General features: G+C 48.0%; 1 protein-coding gene across 3 annotated transcripts in view; it reads left to right on the plus strand.

The window, feature by feature from the left end:
* The window catches only part of INPP5A (inositol polyphosphate-5-phosphatase A), a 183,299-nt gene that overhangs the window by 16,840 nt on the left and 140,656 nt on the right, over positions 1–25,803 (plus strand). For all 3 annotated transcript variants that reach the window (XM_058810189.1, XM_058810188.1, XM_058810190.1), the window contains exon 2: positions 25,602–25,643. In XM_058810189.1, coding sequence (XP_058666172.1) covers positions 25,602–25,643 — 42 coding nt within the window. The remainder of the gene's footprint in view (positions 1–25,601; positions 25,644–25,803) is intronic.

A 25,803-nucleotide genomic window follows, 5' to 3' on the forward strand; every position in this document is an offset into this window, starting at 1 on the left:
AAGATTTTCCACAAATACAAGCAGTGATGCCAAAATAGCTGTATTCAAAGTGGAACAACTGAGGACTGGGTTGGAGGATAAGGTGTGTATTATTCAGGAAGGAAGTAGGAAGGAAGGAGTGAAGCTGTGTGTGAATTCTCTCACTCTTCTTTATAAGGATAACGCACAAAGGTGATGTTTTCCTATATCTGCAAATATTTATTGCATTATATGGATTGATGTTTTAAACAAAGTAAAGCTCTTGATGAAATTTCGTTTAAGTTTCCATATGGAAACTATGTCAAATATAATCAAAGCAGACAGGCAAACTATTAATAACTGTGCTTAGCAAATCTTTTAAGGTTTTGATGAGACCTTTATGAGTTAGGGATTAATATGCTTTTTTTTTTTTTTTTCAGAAACTCACTGAAATTACTTTTTCTTCTTAAATTGTAGTAACTGCTGGAAAAGTGATTGTGTGAAAATGATGTTGCTGCGTCACTGGCTGTAAAGGACTGGCCATGTGTGTTTCAAACTCTGCCATTCCATTCCCACGCTCCTTGGGAGCCTCTCTCATGATGTTCTGTGTTACAGTGCAAATAACATGGATTTCCAGCTGATCCTCAAGCACGAATGCTGTGACTGCAGTTAACAGCTGCCTGAAAGTGTTACTGGATTTGAATTTTTTTTTCCCTGAGCCATCTCCTTGGATAACTTTTTGAAAATTGATAAACCAAGTTTTACACTCCAGTGCAATATTTTTATTGTATTTTGTTTGCCTTCATCAAGTATTGTGCATGGATATATATAAACTGAGGGCACTGTATCTTCAGGTTAAGGCTGTAATGATAGAAACAAATATGTGCCTCTTAGGTAAAACAGAGATGGAAAGAGTAACCAGAAGTTTTAGTGACAGGTACAATGTTTACTAACTCTTACCATGGATCTTTTTTTTCCTTCTGTAATGTAATACAAGAGTTTTCAGTGCAGGGAGATAACTAGCAGGATAAAAACAGCCATTTTGGGTTTTTTTTTCATCTTCCATAAAGGTTGTTTTGTGCCAAAGGGCTGAAATTCTGATAAATCCTTCTTTGGAAAATGGTTTCAGCAGCAGCATGTGGGACATGCTGCATCTTAAGAGGTGAATTCTGCAGTGAAATTATTCAGAGCCAGAGGTAAAGGCTTTGTGGCCAGGGGTGTATGTTTGGGGTGCGCTTTGTGCAGCAGAGTTTTGTTGGGCAGGAGACAGCCTCCTTCGTTCAAAGCTTGTATTCATCTGTTCAATTTGGACACGACCTGATGGCTGCTTTTTTCCTCTTCCAGCCTTCCTCTGGCTTCTCCCTTCTCTGTGGAGCTTGGCAAACACAGATCAGGGCCGTGCTCTGCAAGTGGATCCTTTTATTTTCCCCTGGCATCACGCGTGGTCAAAGCACAACAGCCAAGGTGGCACAAGCAAAGCGGGTGCAGCTGTCTGGAACTCTTGCCAAGCTCCGTCCTTAAGATGCAGATTTCCATGGCAGGGAGGGAGGGGATGGGAGCAGAGCTTGTACTGAGGCTCTGCTGTGGGCGTTGGACAGGTGACTGTGCTGTTCCTTTCAAGCACACAGCCCTGGGGAGCTCCCACTGAGAAGCTTTCTCCGTGCTGATGAAGGGAAGAGCAGATTCCACTGGTGCTACAGGCTGTTCCCAGTGCTCCCGACGTGCCTGTCTCTCAGATGCCTGGCCAGGCCAGCATGTTTTATTCATGTGTTTGGGGGCTAAGCTCGATTTCAGGTGTGCCAGCAGACAGGCTTTGCTCTTCAGTGTTCCCTTGATTTGCAGCAGAGCCTGTGGGTTGCTTCATGCATCATCTTCATTCTTATCTCACCTAATTAGCTCCCAGGCATTGCAGGAGCCCTTGGGGTTAATGATGCTCCCAGCTCTCCTGGCATCTGCTTTCTCTCAACAATCTAATCTGCTGAGAATAGAAATATTTAATTTAAAACTTCTATAGACAGTGTATGGGAATGTAGGTGAAATTTATCAGAGGCCAGCTGTGATGTTGTGGTTCCTTTTGAACTCTGAAAGCTATTGCAGAATGTTTGTATGTACTGACAATAATGCGAAATTGGGCGGAGGGAGGAGAGAAAGAGACACAGAGAGAGAGACTGCCTGTTTTAAATTATTCAAGAATGAGAACCTCACAGAAACAGAGCTGCTGGATTTTTAGAATCTACAGAAAACTCCTGTTAGTTCATATCATGTGTGAGATGAATTTGAAGATGAATTTGAAGATGTTCGTTAAGTATGGATTTAATGACTGGTTCTGGCTGTTGAGTTTATGACAGCCTTGGCTCTCTATCTGTTGGGATTGGTGGCACTGTTCTGTGGGCAGTGTGGGAACCATTGGGAAACCAAGGGAAGGAACGATACCGGCAGGTGTGCCCTGTGTGAGGGTGTCACCTGTTCTCCTGTGCACAGGGGACAGATCCTGGGGAGCAGCAAGCAGCTGTGACCCTGCTTTACTGTGTCAGACTGACTTGCACCCTTGTATTCAGTCACAGAGTCACAGACGGCTTGGGATGGAAGTGACCTCGAAGCTCATATGGTTCCACCCCAGCCATGGCAGGGACAGCTCCCACTGTCCCAGGTGCTCCAGCCCCAGTGTCCAGCCTGGCCTTGGGCACTGCCAGGGATCCAGGGGCAGCCACAGCTGCTCTGGGCACCTGTGCCAGGGCTGCCCACCCTGCCAGGGAAGGATTTCTCCTAAATACCCAACCTAAATCTACCCTCTGGCAGTGGGGAGCCATTCCCACCGTCCTGACATTCCAGGGCCTGTCCCTCTCCAGCTCTCTGGGATCCCCTCTAAGCCCCAACTCTCCCAGTCTGGCTGCAGAGCAGAGGGGCTCCAGCCCTGTGCTCAGCACAGGAGCCTCCTCTGTTGCTCCAGTGTTTGGCCATGCTGACCTACTAAAGGCAAGGGGAAAACTGCTTTTTTTCCTGTCCATGGAGTATCTCATGTATCTGGACTTCTCAGAAATTCATAATGTGATTGATTGATTGGATATTTTCCCCCTTTTTCCTCTGGATGAGGAAATGTACAGTAAGCTTTTTAAGCTGGAGAAATTAAATGCAATTATTGCCACTCTTGCTACTGATGTACATCCTTAAAACTGGACTGATTAAGAGTCTTTTGAAATCAATGAGTTTATTAAAGCCAGGTCCAGTAAATGGAGGTAATATTCTTTCTTCTCTAGAATTCAGGGCTTGGATGGAGTGTGTCTGTCACCAGCTGCGTGAGGACATGTAGAGGGATCTGACCTGGGATATCTAGCACTCAGCTGCTGAGGGCTGTGGGTTTGAGGAGGGTGGTTTGACTTTGTATTCATTTGCTTTCTATACTAAGGATGTTCTTGGGAAATTTGGTGGTTTCTTATTTCAAAACCACCCTGTTGCCTGGTCTTTTAATATCTCTTACTGGTGGTTGGAATATCAAGCTTCCTGAAAGGTTGTGCAGAGAATGTATTAATCTGGGATGATTTTTTGTTAAATCCTCTATGTAGGGATATTTTTTTTTCCTCTTTTTGTCTAGGTATCTTCTTTCGTACATGTCCTCATTTTTGCACTGTACCATCCTTTCTCTTAGCATTTTTCCTGCTGATCACATATCAGTAGAGCAATAGAACTGTAATTTTCAATCCCTTGTACTAAAATAGGATGAATCTTTCTGAAACATACCAATGACATTTTCTTCTTGGACTCTGAAAGATTCAAAGGTGGCTCAGCTTTGCATCATGAGGAACACCATGGCTTGTTGGATTTGTTGGCATTGTCAGGAAGGCGGTGTGCCTGCAGTGTTCCTGGCTTTGAAGAATTGCTGTTTGATGGTAAGATAAAAAATGGAATGAGTTCTTAAGAGTAGTCCCGTCCATCAGGATTAATTGTACATAAGCAAGGTCACGTGTGAATGAACTGGTGCTCAAATGATGCTGTATGGAATACTGTGGAATACAAGGCGGTGGTTTCTATGGGTGTTTGTGTCTCCTCCCCTGTGGTGGTGCTGTCAGGTGCCAGGCTGACAGTCCTGGCTGAGGTCACCAGCCCCTCTTGGGGCAGCTCTGGCAGCCGTGCTGACCGTGGGGTGAGCCTGGCTGCAGTGATCTCGTCCTCACCGGGAGGTTATCTGGGAGCTCTGTGCAGCCACGGTGATGTGGAGTGATCTGTGGGGATTGCGTGGTGCCATCTCTGTGGTAACCACAGCTCCGCCTCGCATGGAAAAGGGATTTTTAGAAAGTAAAGTATTTTTAGCTTCTCTGACTGAGCTGCAGCAGCTGGGAAGGTGGAGGGGCCAAACCAGCATAGGCAAAATCTTTTCAGGATTTACCTGCTCTGGATTTGAGCACACTGGATGTGGATGCCAGCCCTGCCAGTGCCTTCCATCCCTTGCCAGGCTCTGGGTGTGCTGGCTCCCAGCACCACTGCCACGGCTCTGCCTCTGGCCAGGTGTGCAGGACATCAGCTTTGTGCTGGCTCTGGCCGTGGTGGAGCTCAGGTTTGTGTGTGGCAGGATCAGAAGCTGTTGGGACACGAGCTGCCTGCTGGGTGTTGACATTGGAAGGCTGGTTCTCTGCTGTTAATAAGGCTGAGGAGAAGACTTTTTAACCTTGAGCTCAGACTCTCAATGTAGTGATAAACTCCAGATCTGCTTCTGTTACATTTATGTCTTCCTCTTAATCTTGTACAAAAGATGAGTGAGGGAGATGCTGCTGCACGTACCAGGGAACAAATAAATCATCCCTGCCTAGGGTGTACAGCAGTGCCAGAGGCTGGGACAGGGATGAGGGCGGTATGGCAGGGAATGGCCTCCTCCAGGAGGTGCCTGGGCTCACCTGGCAGCAGCTGACATTTGGCTGTGCTTTGTGAGGCCTGTGCAGTGCCTGCCTGCAGTGCCGGGGCAGCTCTGTGTCCCTGGAGCCCAGGCCAGGCTGGCTGCCCGTCCCAGGGCAGCTCTGTGTCCCTGGAGCCCAGGCCAGGCTGTGTGGGCCCCCAGGATGTGGCTGCACATCCCAGGGCAGCTCTGTGTCCCTGGAGCCCAGGCCAGGCTGGCTGCCCGTCCCAGGGCAGCTCTGTGTCCCTGGAGCCCAGGCCAGGCTGTGTGGGCCCCCAGGATGTGGCTGCCCGTCCCAGGGCAGCTCTGTGTCCCTGGAGCCCAGGCTGGGCTGGCTGCCCGTCCCAGGGCAGCTCTGTGTCCCTGGAGCCCAGGCTGGGCTGGCTGCCCGTCCCAGGGCAGCTCTGTGTCCCTGGAGCCCAGGCTGGGCTGGCTGCCCGTCCCAGGGTAACAGGGCCCCTTCAAAGGCCTGCCCTGGGCAGCTCTCATGGGACCCGGGCAGCAGCCCTGAGGGACAGCAGGGTGGCTCCACTCTGTGCAGGTGGCCATCTGGTGAGCACCTGGACAAACCTGTTCAGGAGTTTTGTGTTTTCACAGCAGGAAGCCCAGACAGATATTCTCCTGTTTTCCCTGTAGAATTCCTTTAGATACAGCACACAGGGCACAGGTGGGGATGAGCTGTCTGGAGCTAGCACAGAGAGTGGCATTTGGGACTTAGAGAAAATTTAAGCATTTCATGAGATATGAAGTAAGTGGGGAAATGTTTGGGGGTTAATGCTCTCTAAGGGGAAACAGAAGCTGTATCTGGGGATGTGTCATGGCTTGCATTTCCCGGTTTTCTTGGATGGAGCAAGCTGGAATTCACGGCACTCTCTGCTGCTGGCCTGCAGCCTGACAGAGCTGTTGGCTTGGGAACAGCAAGCCTGACATTCAGCATCTGCTCGAGCTTTGCCTTGGGCACTGTTGAGGTCTGTGCTAAGTGCGGTCTGTCTCTGTGGGAAATAATGTATCTTGGATAATACAGGCTGAATGCAGGTTAAAATGCTTCAAAAGCTCCAAAGCGGACTTGGAGACCAAGTCCTGAGTATTTTTCTTGATACTTAAAAATTCTTTTCATTGGTATACTTATTTTCTGTGGTGGAAATGTCTGTTTAATGCATTAAGTGACACAAGATATGACACTTCAGTTAAAAACGCTATGTCTTTGCACTTTTATACCATAAAGGTAGCAGTGGTTTTGGAGAGAGTCTGTTCATTTTGAACAGCAGTGTTCAGACTACCTCGAGTTTGATCTTGTGGGCTAAATACCTGTCTTAAAGGCTGGAGTGCATCACTCCTGGTGGTTTCCTTCAGAGAAGATTCAGCAGGCTCACTCTGATCAATAGTTAGGGGAAGAAATCACGATTTTTTTCTTGTTTTGTCAACAAGAAATTGATAGGTAGGAATGTTTTGGGATGTGAGAGCCTTCTGAAAGGGAGGTAAAACCATAATGAGATGTTTGCATAGGTACAGAAGACACAAAGGCGTCCTGCTAAGTGTTCTAATGTATTTACAGTAGATGCAAGATTTGGTCAGTGTGAATACAATGATGCCTTTCTTTCTCGCTGTTCCTTTCTGTTAATAGTTGGTGTGTTCAACAGCCCCACTGAAGAGCTCTGAATAAGCCGGCACTTGCCTTCAACAATACACTTCTGTTTTGGAAGCCTAGGGCTGCTTCCAGGATCACCTCTGATGGAATTAGAAGGTATTTCCTGAGTAACCTTGACTCTGAATTTTCAGGCTACTGAGTGAAGTGGTTTTGTCTCTAGTTTTGTGGTTGTGTTGCAACTGCAAATGAAGAACTAAAAAAAAAAAAGTAATCCAAAATTTTCCAAGTTTCTAGGGAACTCCTTAAAAATACTAATGAAGCTGGGCGTTTTGTAATTAAAAAATGAAAATATTTCCTTTTGTAAATATGGAATGATGCTCTTAGACCCTTCTTGCCTAGCTGTATAATAATCCAACCCGAAAAGGCAGATAATTGGAAGTAAAATGGGTTTAATTAACTTTTGACCCTATCATCTTGTTTGGCTTTTAAAAGTCAGTGAAACCTTCACCTTGATATTGGCAGTGCTAGTTTTAGTGCACACCTGTTTCTGCTGCTATTCGCTGTAAACTGCACGGTTGTGCTGTCTCCCCACTGTGTAATTAACTCCCAGCAGCCCCGTGGCTGTTATAGCAAGAAGCGTCACTCAGTGCCAGAGCTTGCACCTCAAGGATTTTAATTCCCCCTAGCAGATAGAGATAGATATACAGGTGTATGTAGGCAGTGTTGCTTTGGGGTCAGTGCATTTGCAGCCTGTAGCTGGAATCCAGCCTGCTTAGAGCCAGTGGCTGCCCTGAGCACCATTTCTACCAGCCTGCAGCAGAGTACTCGTGGTTAATGTTATGGGTGTGCTGTGGCTCTGTCTGGGGTTTGAGAATCTGCCCATGTACACTCCTGTCATTGGGTTGTAAATGTAGTTACAGCTTAAAAGTCACAGCTGACGTGGAGAACCAAGCTGAGCGTGTGTAATCTGGGTCACTTCATTAGCAGCCCATCTGTGTGGGATGGTGCCAGGGAGAAGCCCAGTCTGAGGGATGCTCAGGGAACCCCAGCTGGGATTTGGCTGTGAATCTGCTGTTTTCATCCTGAATGTTTTCTGGCTGCAAAGCTGCACAGAAGGAAGGGGGTGTGGAAAGATGCTGATGAGAGCTGTGCTGTCCCTCTGCAAACGGGGCCCCTTCAAAGGCCTGTCCTGGCTGCAGCCCCCACGGCTGGGGCCTGGCTGTGGGACGGGGACAGCAGCTCCCCACACGGACCAGGCCCAGCCCTGCGCTGGGGTGAGGGTGGCCCTGGCACGCTGCTGTGAGGAACAGGCTGCAAATGCCCAAGTTACTGCTCCCTGGGGAGATGCCTTGCTCCACAAGGACCTTGTCCCTTGTCACATGCCCTAATTCCAGGCTGGGGGCTGTGGCTGGTGGCTCTGCAGCAGCCCCGGCAGCTTCAGGCAAAGCTCAAAGCCAAGGGAGGCTGCAGCCTCCAGAGCCCCTCTGAGCCTCAGGAGGGGTCACAGCTTCATCATTTACTGTGGTTTGCACTCTAGTCTCCATGAACTGTGAAATGATCACCGTGGCTAATATCCTCTTGTTAATTAAAGACTGGAAATTGGAGAATGGGAGGAAAATTCTAGAGTTCTGACGTGGTTCAGACGTTTGGTGTGCCTTTAAGGATCTCTGACAGGCCAGTTATGGTTGCAAACAAAAGTAGGTCTATTTTGCATGTATTAAGCTGTGCCCTGTCACTTTGAACTATCTGTTCTCAAAATAGACTAAGTGGCAAAGCAGGTGAGCTGACACTGAGTGTACTTGTCACATGAGGACACCTGTGCTGGCAGCTTGGGTGGAAAACTGAGCTCCTGAGCCCCAGAAAAAGAAGTATGAAAAACTTGATGTTTTGGTGTGGAGTTTGGGAGGAAGTTTGAAGCTTCTGTTCTGATGTGACTGGCAACTTCTGAAGTTGGACAATGTACGGGGATGGATGGAGCTAATTCCAGTGTATCAAACCTTTTTAGTTTTGAGTAGAAACATAAACCAGGTATATGATGGCCTGTACATATCAGATACTAACTAAGAGTGCATTAATGAGTAATTCCAGTTAGTTTCATTAACCTGTAACTGCAGTTGAGTAAATTTTGTGTTACTATGGAAAATATCTGTGGGAAAACTTAAGAGGGAAACAAAATCCAGTTGGGCATGTAAGAAGGCTATCAGCACAGGGCAGGAAGAGAATTTTCACTTGTGCAGTTGTTTTTTTTAAATACCGAGTGAAGTGCCCTCACTTGTACTTCACTTTATGAATAAACAAAATATTCCAGCAGTAGAGTACAGGTCTTAACTTTTCTGAGGGAGGAAATTCCATTTCTCATGTGGATCTGAAGCCACCATTCAGCTCACCTATTAAAACTCCTCCTTTTGCCTCTGTGTGTCAGAGGGGCTTTTGGGAGGGGTGCAGCCAGGCTGTGACCCACGTGGGGTGACACTGGTGACCTGCAGTGGGGCCGTTGGGGTGGATGGCTGTGAGGGTGTTGACAAATAGCAACTGCTGTGCTCTTCCAGGAGGGCTGGAATTGGTGAGAGACCAAGTTTTTAGTGCTGAGCTGCTCTGAAAAATGAAATCCGTTTCAAGGATGGAAATAGTTGCTATTGTTTAAACTAAATGAATGTGATGAATTATTTGCTGTAGGTTTTGACAGTTTCCATAACTCTTTTCCTGTGGAATGGGCTGTAGATTGTGTTGGTGCCACGAGGTAGAGAACAGTTTGTCAACGTAGAAAAGTGTGGCACACAGAAAAAAATCCCAATATAGGGAGTCTGATGCACAGGGTTGCTGGAGGGTGGTGGTTCCTGAGCTGCAGCCTCCCTTCTCCCTCTCATGCTGCCTGTAGGCTCTCTCTGCTGGGAGCATGTGGGGCAGCTTCCAGCCCAGGGGAATGGCAATTGTGTTGACAATCCCAATTCTCAATCCTGAATTTAAGGACAGTTTTACCCTTGCTTTTTAAATAAAATTCACGTATTTCAGCATAAATATATGTTTCCAGAGCTCTCCTAGAAAGCATGCAAAAACATGTAGAGCTGTCCTTGTGAGTGTGTCCCCAAATCTGCAGCATTGTCCACATGATGAAATACATCCTTGAGCCCTGGTAGCCAGTGATGAGTCTGCAGTTTCAGCTCTTTCAGGTGATCAGAGGAAAACTCAGGGTGGCTTTCCCCACTGTAACCCACAACTCATTTGGGCTGTTTAAAATATGAAAAAAATGTCATGGAGAAAAGGTCAATAAAGTTATCCTCACTTTTTCTCAGAGTTTAATTGAAGCCTGAAGCCCATTTTCCTAAACAGGAAAAGACCCATTCCAGCGCCATGAAGAATGTTGATACTAGGTGAAGTGCACTTCCTTGTGACAGAGAAAAATAGAGGTGTTACCTCACTGCAAACAGGATATCTCTGAATAGTTAGGTTTAAATATACAATATTTTCCATAGTGCCTTTGGATTTCTGGAGCCACGGACACGGAATGAATTTTGGCTGCAGTGGTGCTGCTGCTGGCTGGCTGTTGGGGGTTTCCACTGGTGCTTCACGATGCCACACGTTTGGTTTCAGCGTTTGATCAAGCCTGGTTGAATAAATGTGTCCACAGCGTGTTTGTGGAAATGGGGTTTTGTGCTTGGCTTTTTAATTTCTCATACATAGAATAGGGTTGTCTGACCCCTTAGCCGTAGCAGTGTGACCGTGCCAGCTGCAGGATGTTCCAGGGAATGCAGGCTGCCCACCAGTGTGGAGTCACCTCCCCTCCTGGGGCCCATCCTTGTGGCAGACTCACCCTTGCTTCTAATTACTGATGGGGGTTGGAGATGGAAAATAAGATTTATAATTGAGGATGTCTTCCCTCTGTTCCCCCCAAAGTCTGTATTGTCAGCAGCAGTGGATGGTGAATGTTGTGTAGCAAAAGGAAGTGATTTTCTCTAAGACACTTTTCCTTCTGATAAGCAGGTCCCAGTGCATGCTTTTGTAGTGCTTGACTTGCATTTTAATTTTCAAGCAGGTGCTATTCAAGTCCAGTGTGCCAGACTGTGTATGTACAGTAGGTTGGGATGAGTTCAACAGTTCTGGGGAAATGTATGCATCAATTCTCTTGCTGCAGTCTTGTCTCTTATCTGAGCAAGACATGGTTACAAATGAGGAAAAACATTCTGGAGATGTAACTTCTAAATTGAAAGTCTCTATTCCTGGCTGTGTCTTGTGATTATTTTTGTAGATGAGTGTAGAAGAGCAAAGTGCTATTTAATGAATTGAGGGAAAGCACTTCCAGGTGTTTTGCATGTGTATTTTTTTTGTTCCTTTAGCTGTGGGTTTGTATATTGCTGAGCCTTGTCATTTTGTTCTGCTCCTTTTATCTGTGAAGCTTTCTGCCAGCAGCAACTTCCCCATGAGCTTATTAAGAATCTCTTCAGGAGTCCCACAGGAGTGTTTTAGTGCAGACAATGTTTTTCTGGCTCCTCAGGTTCAGGCTCAGTCGTGACCTTGCTAATGCTCTGCCCAGGCCCACGGTCAGCCCTGCTGCCTGCCTTGCTCAGGTTCTTGCTTTGCACCCAGTTACTGTAAAAGGCTTTCCCCATCTTCTGAGTCACATCTGTCTGGGCTGTGCTCACACACAGATCCTGGCTGGCCTGCCAGATTCAGTCTGTCACACATCCTTTGCTCCTTGTCATGTCTCTTCGTTTCGTTCACATTCCATTATTTTGAGGATAAGCTCCCTAACTTCATGTAAAGCCCCGTGGCTTGCTCAGCCTTGCCAAGACATTTTGTGTCAATAGTGGGAAACTGACTTTTGGTTGCTTGGTTTATTTGTTTTTGGCCAAAGCTTCCTGTCTTGATTGCTCTCACACTGGATTTGCCAAGAGATGTTTTTGCTCTATTGCAGGACAAAACCATGTGGAAATCTACAAAACTGAGGGGGACACTAAAAATTTGAGAGGTGTTGAACAGCCTGTGTGCTCGAACAACAGCCTTCTATGCTGGCTTCTAGCCTGCTGAGCTCCCTGTACTGTTACAGTCTGCACAGCTAATACCATTTTAACATATATTTGCATGTATAAAAACCACCAGTATGTGTTTATAGTTAAAGAATAAATTGGGGCCTAGGCTGCAGTGCCTGTGCTGGGTGTAGTGCCTGGCACACTGGGTACCACTGTGGGGTACCAGGCACCCCCTTGCTGTAACTTGGGGTGCCACAGGGGCGGGGGGCTGAGGTAGCTTGTGCTGCAGTGAAAGCTCGGATGGAAGATGCAAACAAGAACGAGCTGCCAGGTGTTTACCTGTGACATGCAGCATGAGAACCTGAGTCACACTGAGGGGGGATGCAGGGTGCCATCAGATGGGGAGCAGGTCACAGGAGCCTCGGAGGAAAGGTGCCCTGGGGCTCTAAGCTGGGTGGCAAAACTCGCTGCTCACCCTCTGCCTGGGCAGTGAAGCTTTGCTGTCCCAACCACGGTGCTGCTTCACATTCTGCTATTATGTGTGGAACTTCTGCAATTATTCTTGTTTGTCCAGCTCACTGCCCTGCTTTACCCTTTGCTTGTGTAAAACTAGTGCTGCTGAATATCAAGAACAGATACAAAAGATGTTTTATAAAGCATGGCAAATAAATTTGCTTTTGTTTTTTACAAAAAGGACACTTTGAAAAGCAATTTTTCAGCACCTGAGTCCTTTGGAGCTGGTTGCAGCTGTGCAGCCTGTGCAGATCACTGCTCATGCAGTGAACAGAATTTTCTTCTCACACCTGGGGCTGGAGTTTGAGGTGTTTCTGCCCTTGTCATGGGATGATCAGGGGCAGCATTGGAGGAGCTGCCAATCCCCAGCCTGGTACTAAAACTGTGGCAACAAACCTGAAATCAGGATATTTGAGATCTTACTCATTTACTTCTCATTGTTATACCTTAAAGAATGCTTGACTCATGTTTTCAAGTTCATATAGCCACAGAGAGAAATTGTGAGAAGTTACATTTTTCATAGGAGTGACATCTGAGGTACTCACCTGGCCATTGGAGTTTTCTTTTAAAATAATCTAAAAAGATCTAAGTCACAAACACAAAGCACAAGTTTTGAGTGCTGAGGCAGTCGATGCAGCAGTAGGAGCTGACCACACGCTATACTCCAGTAAATGCCTGGGAAGGGCTGCATGGCAGGAGCCTCAGTTCTGGGGTGATCTCCTGCTTGGCAGGGACTTGGTTACCTTCAGCAGGTGTACTCTGAAAATGTGCTCTCATTTCTGCACTCTTCACTCGCTGCCTGATGTGATCCTTCCCTTGCACCAGTGTTCGGCAAAAATCTGCAGAAAGGTGGTTTGGGCCCTAATTCTGCCACCTAAGCTTGAGGTTTGCTATAGGGCAGGAATGCTTCAGCTCAGTTGCCATTGTTGTTTTACAGAGTTATACTGGAAGTTGTGAAAATAACACACATTACCCTTTGTTAATATCTGTCCTTGTTTTCTGTTAGTTTTAAACAAAAAGCCTCTTGCCTGAGCCTGGAAAATTGTGCAGGAAATGCAGATAGGAAGTGATGGAAGCCCAGCAGCTCTTCCAAAGCTTGCTGTGACAGCTTTTCTCTTTGCAAAAGACTTGTGGTAACAACTACCACTTTGGTTTTCAGCAGCCCCTTTGCAGCCAGGAGGGTTTAGATATTAAATACCTTTTGCATCACTACCCACTGATCACACTGGTTTGACAGTAACTTAATGAATCAATTAGTCTGTTCACAACTGTAAATGCAAATTACAAGTAAACCTTTATTCAGGTGGAGCTGGGACTGTGTGTGCCCTGAGAGCTTTGGGGCTCCCCTCTGGGGGTGGTCACAGCCCCTTGGGCTGTCACATGCACAGTGTTGCTGGGGGAAATGATCCTTGAGGAATGTGCTGTCCTGCTGAGTGTTACAGGCTTGGAGGAGCTTGACTGGGAGACAGATGGAAATTGGATAAGTATGTATTGACACTTTGTGTGACAAGAGGGATAGATGTAGATCAGCTGTCTGTAGGGGCAGGGACAGGTAGCACAGCATTTCAGCTGTGCTGGGAGTGCTGCCTCTCACGTCAAAGTGTCCATGTGTTCCAGAGCACAGGGACTCCTTTGGCCATACACAACAGGACCAGGCAACAAAGGAAGCTTTGTCTTTTGACCTCTGGCTGTACTTGGATAACCCTTACTGCATTTTTTTGGGCAAAAGCAAAGACTTTTGGACTGAGTCTTCAATTTGAGTTGGTTGCCGTTTGTTTTACACGATAAATGTGCTCTGCTAGTTTTGTTTTCCTTGTTCAGGGATCTTGGCACATGCAGCTGAGGTGTGGGAGCTCAGAAGTTGTGTGTGCAGGAGGGGAGGTCACTGCAGCTGGAGACAGGCTGCTCTGGAGGCAGCACTGGGGATGGTGCCTGCAGTGGGAGCTGGAGGAGAGCCCGGGCTTGGTACCTGTGGGACGTCCCAGTGTGGGAGCTGGTGCCTTGGCAAGCTCCAGCATCCTCCTTTCCCAGCCAGATGTTTGAGTGGAAATGATCAAAGGGGTGCAGCAGCTCCCAGTCTGGGTTACACTGCTGCTCACTGGTGCCTTGTGTTGTGGGAACAGCATGATGGTTTGAAGAGTGAACTGCAGTTAGATGTTCGTGTTGCAGGTTCTGACAGGGGGCTGGGCTCACAAACTCCTGAGGTTGTGTTTGGGGTGTTAGGAGTAGGGAAAGCTGTGAGTGGCTGGGCTGAGGGGCTGTGGGGCTGGGGCGATCAGTAGAGAAGGGGCACCAGGTAGGGTTGCTGGGTTCTGTGCGGTGTGGGACACCTCCCAGAGTAAAACAACGTGTAGGCTTTCAGAGCTGAGCAAATTCCACCTGCTTAAAAACATAATGGTTGCATTCACTTGAGCATTTTAACATGAGGAGGAGCAGTCAGGATCCTGTGAGGCTGGAGCGCTGGCAGGGTGTTTTTCTGAACTGTGCATGCTTTTGTTCATTTAGGTATTCTTAAAATTTATTTTCAGCAACGGTGGATGTTTTTTTTCCCCAAACTCAAGAGAAGCTGTGATCTCACTGTTGGTTATTCTGCAGGTTTTGTGTTGGCAGAGTGTGTTCATCCAACACTGCACGCTGACACTCCTCGCTGCTGTTGTCTGCCTGATGTTTCCTTCCTTCAGAGTCTATATTTAGTGTTAAACAGCATTCACTGTGGCACAGGGCTACAGGCAGTTTGCTTTCAAGCCAAAGGAAATGGTTCTCTTTAAGGATAAGAGTGAACAAGGGGCAGGATTTCCTGTGGAAACGCACCCACAGGAGAGTTGACTTTTACTTTGAAGTTAATGGCAAAAAAAGGCAAAGTGAAACCCTGAAGAGTTTATATGCACAGAAACGATATTTTTTCTTGCCTGGTGAAGGGTGGGGAAGGGTCGGAGCAGGGGGCTGCAGGTCTGCACCCTCGGGGATGCTCCAGCCCCTGGACATGTCCCTGGGAGCGTGCAGGGTGGGCAGAGCCCCCAGCTGCTGCCACCCTGTTCGGCCCATTTCAGTCACATGGAGCGCCTGTGGCAGGTGTCACCGAGCCTGTTGGCCGCTGTGTTTGCAGCCCTCATCCTCATCCAGGGCTGGCCGGTGCTGCAGAGGGGCCGGAGGGCCCTGGAGGGAGCAGAGCAGACCTGGAGCAGGTCCTGGCAAGGAGCTGCCCCGCCCTGCGTGGGCACAGAGGGGCAGTGCCCGCCTGGGCGAGGGGCAGTGGGGCAGAGCTGGGGCCATCACACACCTGCCTGGACACTCAGCTGGGCCTTTCTCCTGCTTTAGCTTCCAGGGGCAGCTGAAATTGAGAAAAGAAGTGGGAGAAGGAGGATTGCTCGGGGACAGCAGCGAGTTTCGCTTCTGCCTCTCCTCCACGGTGAGGGAGGCTCAGAGCACACAGCCCGTGAGCCTGAGGGGCTGGCACTGACAGCTGCTTGCTGGGGCTGTCTCTTCCCAAGGTGAGGCAGGGGTGCTGCCCACCTGCTCCTGGGCAGTACTGGACAGGCATCCTTCACAGGAGCGCTGAGCTGCAGCCCATCAGTGCTCAGTGCAGAGAGGGGTTTCTGGAATTCCACAACTGCCAGCAGTGCTGCCTTTCTGGCACTGTACTAGCTTCATGTGAATTAATATCATGTTGTACAAATCAGTTTGGAATGTATGTTTTGTTTCATCTCATGTGTTTACTCTTTATTTTCTTCTTTCATGAAAGCTGCTAAAATTCCATTTCATGCTATAAAATGCATTTTTGTCTGAGGTGTGAGGGAATAGGAAAACATTCTCTTTCAAAACATACTGTGCTTGAGATTTTTGCTTGTTTTCCCACTGTAACAAAAGGATTGAGCCCTGGTGTATTATTCTGACTGAAATCAGAAATACTGACTGTACATCCAGTTTTTATGCGTTGAAGCCCAAGGACCTTACAACTGTGAATGGATCGATATAACAACAGGCTCTTTTCTGTAACTGGGGCCCAAACACAACCCCTAAGATTTATATACTCAAATAAATATGTGGTGATGTCAGCATTCCAGACATCTAAAAATCACTGTTTCAGTACTGCTTGTTAGTTAGGTTTCCAAATGAATATAAATATCAGATTTAAAATACATCTGTTTTAAAAGCATTAGTAAAGTATCTGTGTATTTCATTTAAGATTTTGCTTCTGCTGAAGCTGGCTTGATGAAACACTTCACGAAGGCTGCGCACATCTCTGCAATTTATTTCTTTCTAAGTTGGCCTCTCTGCCAGATGTCCGATGGCCTTTTGTGGAAACTTAAGGGAATACTGAGGATGGTTATTCCCAGTTGCATGTATCAGTTCTGGTGCTTTGGCTTCCTTGAAACTGCATCAGCAGTGTTTTATTAATTGATCAAAACTGTTTTCCTTTCAGGACTTTGTTTCTCTAAATTGTTTCTTCTGAGTTGTCCATGGTCCTTGAAGATCCCTATTTCTCCTTATATGCCTTATTTTTACCATAAAGAATCATCTAGATAGTTTCTTCATAAATTTTTGCCCTTGTAGCAATTGCATGTTAAGTGCAAATGTAGCACCCAAACCTTGTTCTGGGCTATCCCAGGGGTGTAGGAGGCAAAAGGATTTGGCTCCTGAATAACCAAGATGTCAGTAATAATATATGTGGGACAATGGAGGCTTCCTGTGTTCAGTTGGTTTGTTGGTGGGTGGTTTCCCCCCATCCTTCCTGTGCAAAGCAAACCAGAAACCTTTGCTTGAGCTCGAGCACACCTGGTTGTGACACACAGCAGTGCAGGAGGCTGCTGCAGTGTCACCTGGCAGGAGAAGAGTCTTCAGGTCCCTTCACCTAAGCTGAGCAAGCTGGGCCACAGTGCTGTTGTGCATGCTGGTGCCCTGGCATCGCGTGTGCAGCCTGCCTCAGCTCCCCAGAGCTGTGTGCCACTAGCCCCTGACGGGCAGCGTTGGCAGCGACTCCTGCCCTCTGCCAGGGGCAGTGCAGTGGGGCAGCACTGGGCTGCCTCCTGAGCGCCAGCACGGCCAGGTGTGGGCTCAGGGCTGGGCACCCAGAGCTCTGTGCCATGGCACGGCCAGCTGTGCTCACCAGGTGTGCTCCCTCAGGGCTGGGCACCCAGAGCTCTGTGCCATGGCATGGCCAGGTGTGCTCACCAGGTGTGCTCCTTGGGGCCTCAGCACCCAGAGCTCTGTGCCATGGCACGGCCAGCTGTGCTCACCAGGTGTGCTCCTTGGGGCCTCAGCACCCAGAGCTCTGTGCCATGGCACGGCCAGCTGTGCTCACCAGGTGTGCTCCCTCAGGGCTGGGCACCCAGAGCTCTGTGCCACGGAGCCCCTGGCAGCCCCAGCATGGCCAGGTGTGCTCACCAGGTGTGCTCCTTGGGGCCTCAGCACCCAGAGCTCTGTGCCATGGAGCCCCTGGCCCTCCATCCTTGCTGGATGCGCCGGGGCCACGTGTGGATCATGGACCCCTGACGGGTGGGTTTGGGGCTTTGAGCTCTGGCTGGAGGCTGTGGGACTCCAGATCACTCCTGAGGATTCCAGAGCTCCTTCCCAGCACGAGATGCTGTGTCTCAGCTGAGCATTTTGCCATGTGTTTGTGGAAGCCTTGTTGGCAGAGGATGTTATCCCATAGGAAAATGCCATCAGTTCCAAACCGCCTCTGCTGGGCTCACCCTCAGCATCACCAAAACAAGGTTGGTGTTTTCATGTGGCAGCTCTGAATAAAGCTGAAAATAAGCTTTGTGGACTATTGGGCCATTGGTCAAAGATGCTTTTATTACAGAAATTTGCATAGCAGCAAGGAGGAGGAAAAACCCCAATCCTGAAAACCTACTCTCTAGATCAAATTGAAATACATTTCCAAGTATCTCCCTTAGCCCTTTATTTTTGAAATAGCATGTAAACAGCTGTCATTGTCTGCTCTGCTATCAAATACATGTTTTAGATCACTGTGCGTCCTGGGAGTGTGTTGAACTCCCCCGGGATTCACTTGCTGGTGAATTCACAGCTGTCTTGGGACTGTGGTATTTTGGTGTGAGGGCTCTTTTTTTCTAGTAGAACGCAGGGTGTGTTGGAGCTGCCTCACTGACAGCTCGCAGTGTCCTGGCGGGTTCCTCCTGGCACTGCAGCCATTCTGGGGAAGGCTAGGACTTTCATCCCTAGCAGAGAAGTGCTCCATCACATGGCATTTGGCTCACAAATAAGGATATATATCTTCTTGAGGAAAGAGCATTTATTACTCAGAGGAATTGATAGACACTGCTTCACAGCAGGGCGTGCAACTCATGACCTTTAGGTCTTGAGCTTTAGGTAAAGCTTTAGGTATGAGCACTTAAATAAAATTACATTATTATTTTTATTTTTTCTACAGAGCACATTGTACCTTATTGATTTAAGGCAATTTTTTCTGCAGGTTTCTGCAGCTACTCCCTGAGCTGCTGGGCTCAGACGCCCAGAGCTGTCGGTGCGTCAGGCCAGGAGCGTGTGTGTGTATGGAATGAGTGACTGTGGTGCTCTCACCAGTCTGTTTACTTGGTGTGGAGAAGGCTCTGTGGGCCTGGGGATGTTCTGCTGCATGGTGCCAGCACAGCAGGGCTGTGGAAAGGCCTGCAGCTGACACAGATTAATAAAATGTGGGATGTTTTCAAGCCTTCATAAAACTCAGCCCACAGGAAGAACCGTTTGGATCACTGGCCTTCGGTTCCCGGGAGATGCGAGTCCGGATGGTGCTGCTGCCCTGGGTGTGTTTCTGTACCACGCAGATTTAAAAGAACGGTTGTAGATACCCCCCTGCTCAGCCTGGGGGAGTTTTATTAAAGATTTCACTTCAAACAAATACAGAAAGAAACCCCACAAATACACAGGACAGGCCATGGTGGTGGTTGTGGGTGTGAATTTTGCCAGAGATCTATTTTAGCTATGCACATGCGAAAGCAGTTTAATTTGATTACACATCTTCAGTTTTCCCTGTGTCATTCCAAAATCAGGATACAAACCAGTGGAAAACTTGAGTGTATTAATGTCTTTGATCTTGCTATTTGCTAACAATTAGAGTTTGTGTGGTGTTGGATTAACTCTTGTTAATGCTCTTAACACATTGGTTATTCAAATATCCAGGAGCTTTTAAGCTTTCAGTAAGATGTCAGTAATAGAAGTTAAATTTGAAGCACATGGGCGGTTCACTGGGGTCAGGAGACTCATGATTCTGGACTTCTCTTATTCTGTGCTTGTGCCTGTCAGGGTTTGTCCTGAGTGTGGGCTGTGGAGAGCAGTCAGCCCACAGAGGCTGTGCCCTGGCCCTGCTCCTGTTTTGCTGTGTGCCCAGGGACAAACCAGGCTGAGCTCGCTGGGTGCCCAAGGATAAACAGTGTCTGTGTGCTGCGTACTTGCAGAAAACATGGTTAAACAGAGTTCAGCTTCATGTTTTAAGGGCATGTCTGTGTGTGTGTTAGACCTATGTAAGCCTGGTCACTTTGCTGTCAGATCTACTGAACCATTTTCTACACCAGCAATTCTGAAGATCTGGAGCTTTTGTATTGCTCCATCTCAGTGTAATCTAATGTAATGCTTAAGATAATTACCTGCAATGTAAGCTCTACTAAAAATGTGTATCTTCAGTTAATTAACTGTTCTGTGGGAATGTTACAAGGGGAAAGTTGAGCTCCATTAGTGCTGAGAGAAGTATTTTTCTTTTGTTCTGTGATGCTGGATTAGCCAAGAAAGGAATAGACTTGGGACAGACATTAATACTTTGCTTGGAATATTGTAGAATCACAGATGGATTGGGTTGGAAGAGATAAAGATAATTTCATTCCGCCCGTCTGCCACGGGCAGGGACAGGGACACCTTCCACCAGACCAAGGTGCTCCAAGCCCTGTCCAACCTGGCCTTGGGCTCCTGGTGCTGGCTCTAAAGCTCCATAGCCAAAAGGTACATGGAGTGCAGTTTCCATCTTTCTGCTGGGGAGTTATAAATACTGTGTTACAAACTTGGGTATTGTATGTGATTGATGAACTTCCTGAGATTTAACTGTTCTTATGAATGGCAGATTGCTTTTAGTCACTGCCCTGAATCATCATGTATTAGATGCAAACATTATTTATGCTGAATTAGGTGACAGTTTCAAGTTCGTCTTGTAAATTTCACTTTTTTCATTGGTGATGAGTAGTTTTCTGTTTTTATTTTTTCCTTTCCTATTTTCTTTGAGGGATATTTTTGAGTTGACCTTGTTCCTTTGTCTCCAGAGTTCAGGTGGGGCTCTCAATGTCTGCACTGAGAACCTGAGACAGAGCCGCGCTCTTTGGGGCAGCAAAGAAAATGCAGGATCCTGTTGAACAAGCAGCGTGTTTGTGGTGTTCCCTCCCCGCTGTCCTGTCCTGTCCTGCCTGCAGGGAGCTGCTGCTCACCCTCCTGGCACCCTCAGGCCACCCTCTCCTGGCACCTGCGCCCACTGGGCTCAAGCTGCAGGAGACTCTACATCCCAGCCCTGAAATTAAACTAAAGTGGCGATGCTTTTACTGACACACATGTTCTTTACTAAAAAGCGTTTGTTGTTCTAACTCATTTTTTACTTACGTGACCAGAGGAATTTGTTTTACATGGGTTCAGTAAATGGCCCTGGGCTCATGGGCTCTGTCCCATCCAGGGGCTGCTTTCAGTGCTGTTATGGTATCAGCCTCATCAGCTGAAGAACTAGAGCTTGTTCCAGCTGCTGCTCATAAGCTGCCTGCTCCCTGCCTTGCTTTTGGGGCCATCTGTGTGATTCTTTGGTTGTTTTAGAGTCTTATAACCTGTAAGATTGGTCAGAAATGTTCTCAAGGGTTTGAAAGATCTTGTCCAGATGGGAGTACTGACAGGACATGCTACCATTATTATGTAGCTGGTAAAGACAGGTGGCTCTTTTCCCCTGTCCTGTGCTGTGCTCTTTGAGGAGCAACTAATTATGGTTGTGGTATGAACTATAATAGATATATGTTACACACACACACCTGCACAGGGACTTGCTTCCTCACCCTTGCTTCTGTTACATTATTCCTTACATTTCCCTCAGATGTGGCCGGGGTAGTTAATTAACAGGTCACTGTTTGCTGTTGCTGTTTTAGGCCGCATTTCCTGTGCTTCTGTGCTCAGAATTCAGCATCCCTGCCCGGGCAGGGCTGTCTCTTGGTCTCTTACAGACTGGGACAGGTAGTTTCGGTTTTTTAAGGGCTGCTGGTTTCTCTTGCGTACACAGACACCAGTTCATAGACAGCTTTGGCTGTTCGGAAACACAGAGCCTTCGAAACAGGCAGCAGGTGCCGAGTCTGTTTCAGTGTGTGCTGCGTTGTGCCAGGGAGCTCAGGCTGCGCGGTTCCCGTCCCGCTTTGCTGTCCCTCTGTCCCCGCGGTTCCTGTCCTGGTTCCCTGTCCCTCTGTCCCCGCTGCCGGCTGAGCCGCTCGGGCCGTGTTCGCTGCCGAGCTGCGCAGGAGCCGGCCCCGCTTCGGCCGCTCTGTGTGTTCCCAGCGAGCATTGTCTCGGCTGAGAGGCGCTCACAGGAAGGGAGATCAGCCGGAAAGGTCAGCAGCGAAGGTTTGGTGCTTGCAGCAGCGCGGGTCAGGGCAGGGGCAGGGAGCTCCTTCCCGGAGCTGCTCCGGACCGCGCCTCGCACGCCAGCAGCGGGCCCGGGCCCGCCCGGCTCTGCCCGAGGCTGTCCTGGTGCTGCCCTGGGCGCTGTCACCCTCCCCGGCAGGGGCTGTCCCTGCGGACACGGGCACTGTCCAGCCCTCGGGCACTGTCCGTGCTCCCTCTGCTGTTCCTGGTGCTGCCCTGGGCGCTGTCACCCTCCCCGGCAGGGGCAGTCCCTGCGGACACGGGCACTGTCCGTCCCCGGCCGCTGTCCGTGCTCTCGCTGCCCGCCGTCGCGGCCGTGCCGGGCAGCTCCTGTCCCCTGTCCCCTGTCCCAGGAGTCGCGGCAGCGCCTTCGCCATCCTCTCCGCTCAGGCTCTGCTTTACCCCGGATTACCTGCTGGCTTTTTTTCTCCGTTTCTCCTGGTTCGGTGTGCCACGAGCCACGGCGTTGCTCAGCCTGGGAGTACACTGGCCTTAAACTCCTGGATCACAGATGCGTGTGTCCCACCCTTGGTTTTCAGCCTGTGTTAATTAGGCTGTGCTGTGTTTTCTCCCCGATACCTGTTCCTTGATCCTGGTGACTGTCACTGGGCTGTAACAGCACCAGGATGGGACTGTTCATTTTCTGCTGCTCCTTGGGAAAGTTGCAGGCTTTCAGAAATGAAAGGGACACCACAGTAGTGTTTGTGAGTTGTTTGTGCAAACGCATGGAATAACAAAACAGTGTTTAAGTAAAAGTTTGGATTTTGAAAAATCTGCATTTTTCTTTCAATGTTTTTTCTTAAACTTGTAATTCTGGTTTTCCTGTTTGGTCCTGGTTGATTTGCCTACATGGGCTTTGAAATGTTGTGAACTCATGATGTGAACAGAACATGCAGATTATCATCTTTTTGTTTGTCATTTAAGAGTGTAAAGTGGGTACAAAACACCACATTAATAGTACCCAGCTGATGGGGGGGTTTTGCCAGTATCATCTGTGTAATTCAAGAGAGCATAGCAACAGCAGTGCTTACAAGTCTATTTGAAATAAAAAAATATTTAAATCCAATGGATCTTTGAATATAAATGTCGAAAGCGTGTCAGTAAATTTACAAAGGCAATATAAGAGATCAAAAATATTGATCAAAAATTCACAGTCTAAATAATTCTGTTGAAACAACTGTGATGGTCAGCCATGTTGGCGAACTCTAAAGATGTTTTTGAGTAAGCCTATTGCTGATGAAACAGAAACTGATCAAAGGCTTTGCTTTTCATTAAATAAGTAGAAAGCAAATTATAGTAAAGGCAGGGAAAAATAGTCTGTATTTTATATTTTTCTTTATGTGTCTTGCAGTATAAGATGAAAAGGCTCTGGGTGCTGCCTGGGACTGCACCCCAGGAGTCTGTGCCTGCAGCAGGGCCCCTGTGGTGCTGTGGGATGCCCGGGACTGCTGGAACTCCGACAGGGTTCCAGTGATCCCTCAGCCCGTCTGGGGCTCTTGGGGCTGGTTCAGTCAGGCATGTAAAAAAGGGGCTGCTTGTGCCTTCTGTGTTCAGGCAGTGTGCAGAGTCCAGTTGTCCTCTGATTCATTTTGGAACCCAGTTTTCACAAAGCGAGTCAAGATTTTTTTTTTCCTTTTAGCTTAAAATATGAGCCTATTCTTTGCTAAAAATAAACTTCACAAAATAGAACCTGCTTTCTATAATTCATTGGCTTTCTTCCATGTCCCTCTGTACAAAGCTGAAAAGAAATTTTCCAAGCTGTTAATTTGGTTTCATTTAGTTCTTTTCCCTTTTTCCTTTTGAATGAAAGGCTCCTTACCCTGTCTAAATATATATTATTTTTCATTTTTTTGAAAAGACTCCTTCCCCATCTGAGTATATTTTTGCAATAGGCTTAAAGCTTTCCTGTTGGCTGTTGAGTGTAAATTTGTAGGAAATAGAAGTACTGGGGAGAAGAGAGACTACTTGTACGTTCGATTTGAAAAGCCGCTTGTTTTTGGGCTGTTACCAGCTCATGTGGTGTTCATGTGTTCACAAGCTGACTGGTTTTTCTTATAAACCTGACCATTACAGTGCCCAGTGTGACATAAATAGACTTCAAGTGGAAACTCGTCATGAAAAGAGATAGTTTGAGTGGGATTTGGAATTCCAGGAAAAGGTCAAAACTGCTTTTAATTGAGGGGAGCAGTGCACGCGGGACGCACGTCCTGGTTTTTAATACGGATCCCATGTGGTGTTGCTGTCTGGAAGTTGTGCTTGTTCGAGGGGAAGGGTTTCTATTTGCGGCTCGGGGGAGTCAGAACGTGTGCCTGAAGGGTGGGATGGGAGCAGAGCCGTGCTCCTGCAGGCACAGGGGCGTTTGCTGAGCTCTGCCTGCAGAGTCGGGCGTGTTGGAGGGGCAGCCTGCGGGTCAGTGAGCCATCCGTGCTGGCCAGCCCTGTGCCCCTGGGCAGGAGCCCTGGAGCCTGAGCTGCGAGGGCAGGGGGGGATGGAGGGAGAGGAGAGCCCCGGGCGCTTGGCAGGGACACCTGGAGCAGAGACCTGCGGCTGCCTGGGCGGCAGGAGAGCTGGAGAGGGACTGGGCACTGGGAGTGCTTCCCACTGCCAGCAGCCAGAAACAGACTGATAAAATGGCGTGTGGATTAGTGACGCGGGAGAAATTGGTGCCTCGGTGAATGGGTATGAAAGGATTTAGCATCAAAGAGGACAGGGAAAAGATTAATTTCCATTATGTTACCAAAAGAATGAGATAATTTAATGAAGGACAGAGTGCAGAGAGAAGGGATAGGAAGAAGTCCAAAGTCTGTGGAAGACATGAAATATAATGTGCCTATTTTTAGACAGAAAAATAAGAGGAAGATAAATTGTCTTTCTACTTGATTGTTATCTCCAGTCCTTCAAAAGTTCAAATTGTTTCATTTATGTGAGGTGACTGGAGAGGAGTCCGAGGTGAGCACTAGCTTAGAGAATTGTACCACAGAGTGGTGAAAGTGGAAAGAAAAGATGTGGTGGTGCCAGAGGAGAGACTGCTGGAGGAGGGCACAGCAGTGGGAGCCAGCAGGGCCCTTCCTGTGCAGCCTGAGCCATGGGCCAGAGACAGGGCTGGCACGGGCTGGGCACAGGAGTCCATGCTGGCAGCCCCAGAGACCCTCTCAGCACCCTCTTTCTTGGGGCTGGTTACAAGAACTTCACTTTTGTTTTGAAGTTGTGTCCAGCTCTTTGAAAACAGCGCGCTTGATGGGAGGGGAGAGCAGAGCAGAGCAGAAGGCTGGTGCCAGTGTTTGCCTCTGGGCAGTTGGTGTCAGAGCTCTTTGTCAGGGATGAGCTGCCTCTCTGTTTCCAGTTTGATATGTTCTGCTGCCTCCCACCGATTCTGCACGTTCCTGCCGCTGCCGTGACAAGGAACTCTGATTTGTATTGTTATTCCCCTTTAGGATGTAAAAATTATCCAGAAGTGGTGTTGTTGAAGATAAAGCTCAACAAATCAATTCTCTCCCTCTGAGATCCCTTCTCAGCCCTCTGAGGCTGGGATCTGTTCCTGAAAAGACAGAATTAGCACTTGACTGCAGTTTTGCTGCATCAGTTTGTGTAATTTCTGCAGCAATCTGGAGATGCTTCTCGCAGTCTGTCCTTGGCAGGAGGTCTGATGGGATGGAGCATCCCAAAGGCACGGTCGTTCCTCTGAACCAGTTGTGTGAAGTAGCTCTGGGTCGCTGGGAGCTCAGGTGGCAGCGGCTGGGTGTGGGCAGCTGGTGACGTTTCTGACCCACAGGTGACCAGTAGCCCTTCTAACAGCACCTAGTTCAGTGTGCCATTGCCTGACAAACGTGTGGGTACCAATGCTGTGCGCTCACACACAAAATGCACCTTTTTGGTGAGAATCAGAGGGGGCTTGGGCATGATGGGCTGAGGCCTGTCCAGTGGCATCGTGGAGGAACATCCTCGTGTTTGTACTTTTTGCTTTAATTGTGAAAAAAGCTCCCTTCTTGAACACACTGAGGAAAGCAATAATAGCACGATATTGTTGTAAAAATAGATTTCTCTTACTTGTAATTAATTTTTGCCTTTTGTTTTCCAGCCAGAAAATTTACAGAAGAATTGGCTTCGGGAATTTTATCAGGTAAGGTAAAGTTTTTTTCCTCATGGAGTTTCGTGCATCTTTGTTTATTGACCTAATTAGTAATGTCAGGATCTTTTGCTCCGTGAAGTTAAATTACTATTTTATTGTGATTTTATTTTATAGTAAAAGACGGCCCTGAAAATATGTGTCTTTCTGCATT

Source organism: Ammospiza caudacuta, chromosome 9 (genome assembly GCF_027887145.1).
Source record: "Ammospiza caudacuta isolate bAmmCau1 chromosome 9, bAmmCau1.pri, whole genome shotgun sequence".
NCBI classification, from domain to species: Eukaryota; Metazoa; Chordata; class Aves; order Passeriformes; family Passerellidae; genus Ammospiza; species Ammospiza caudacuta.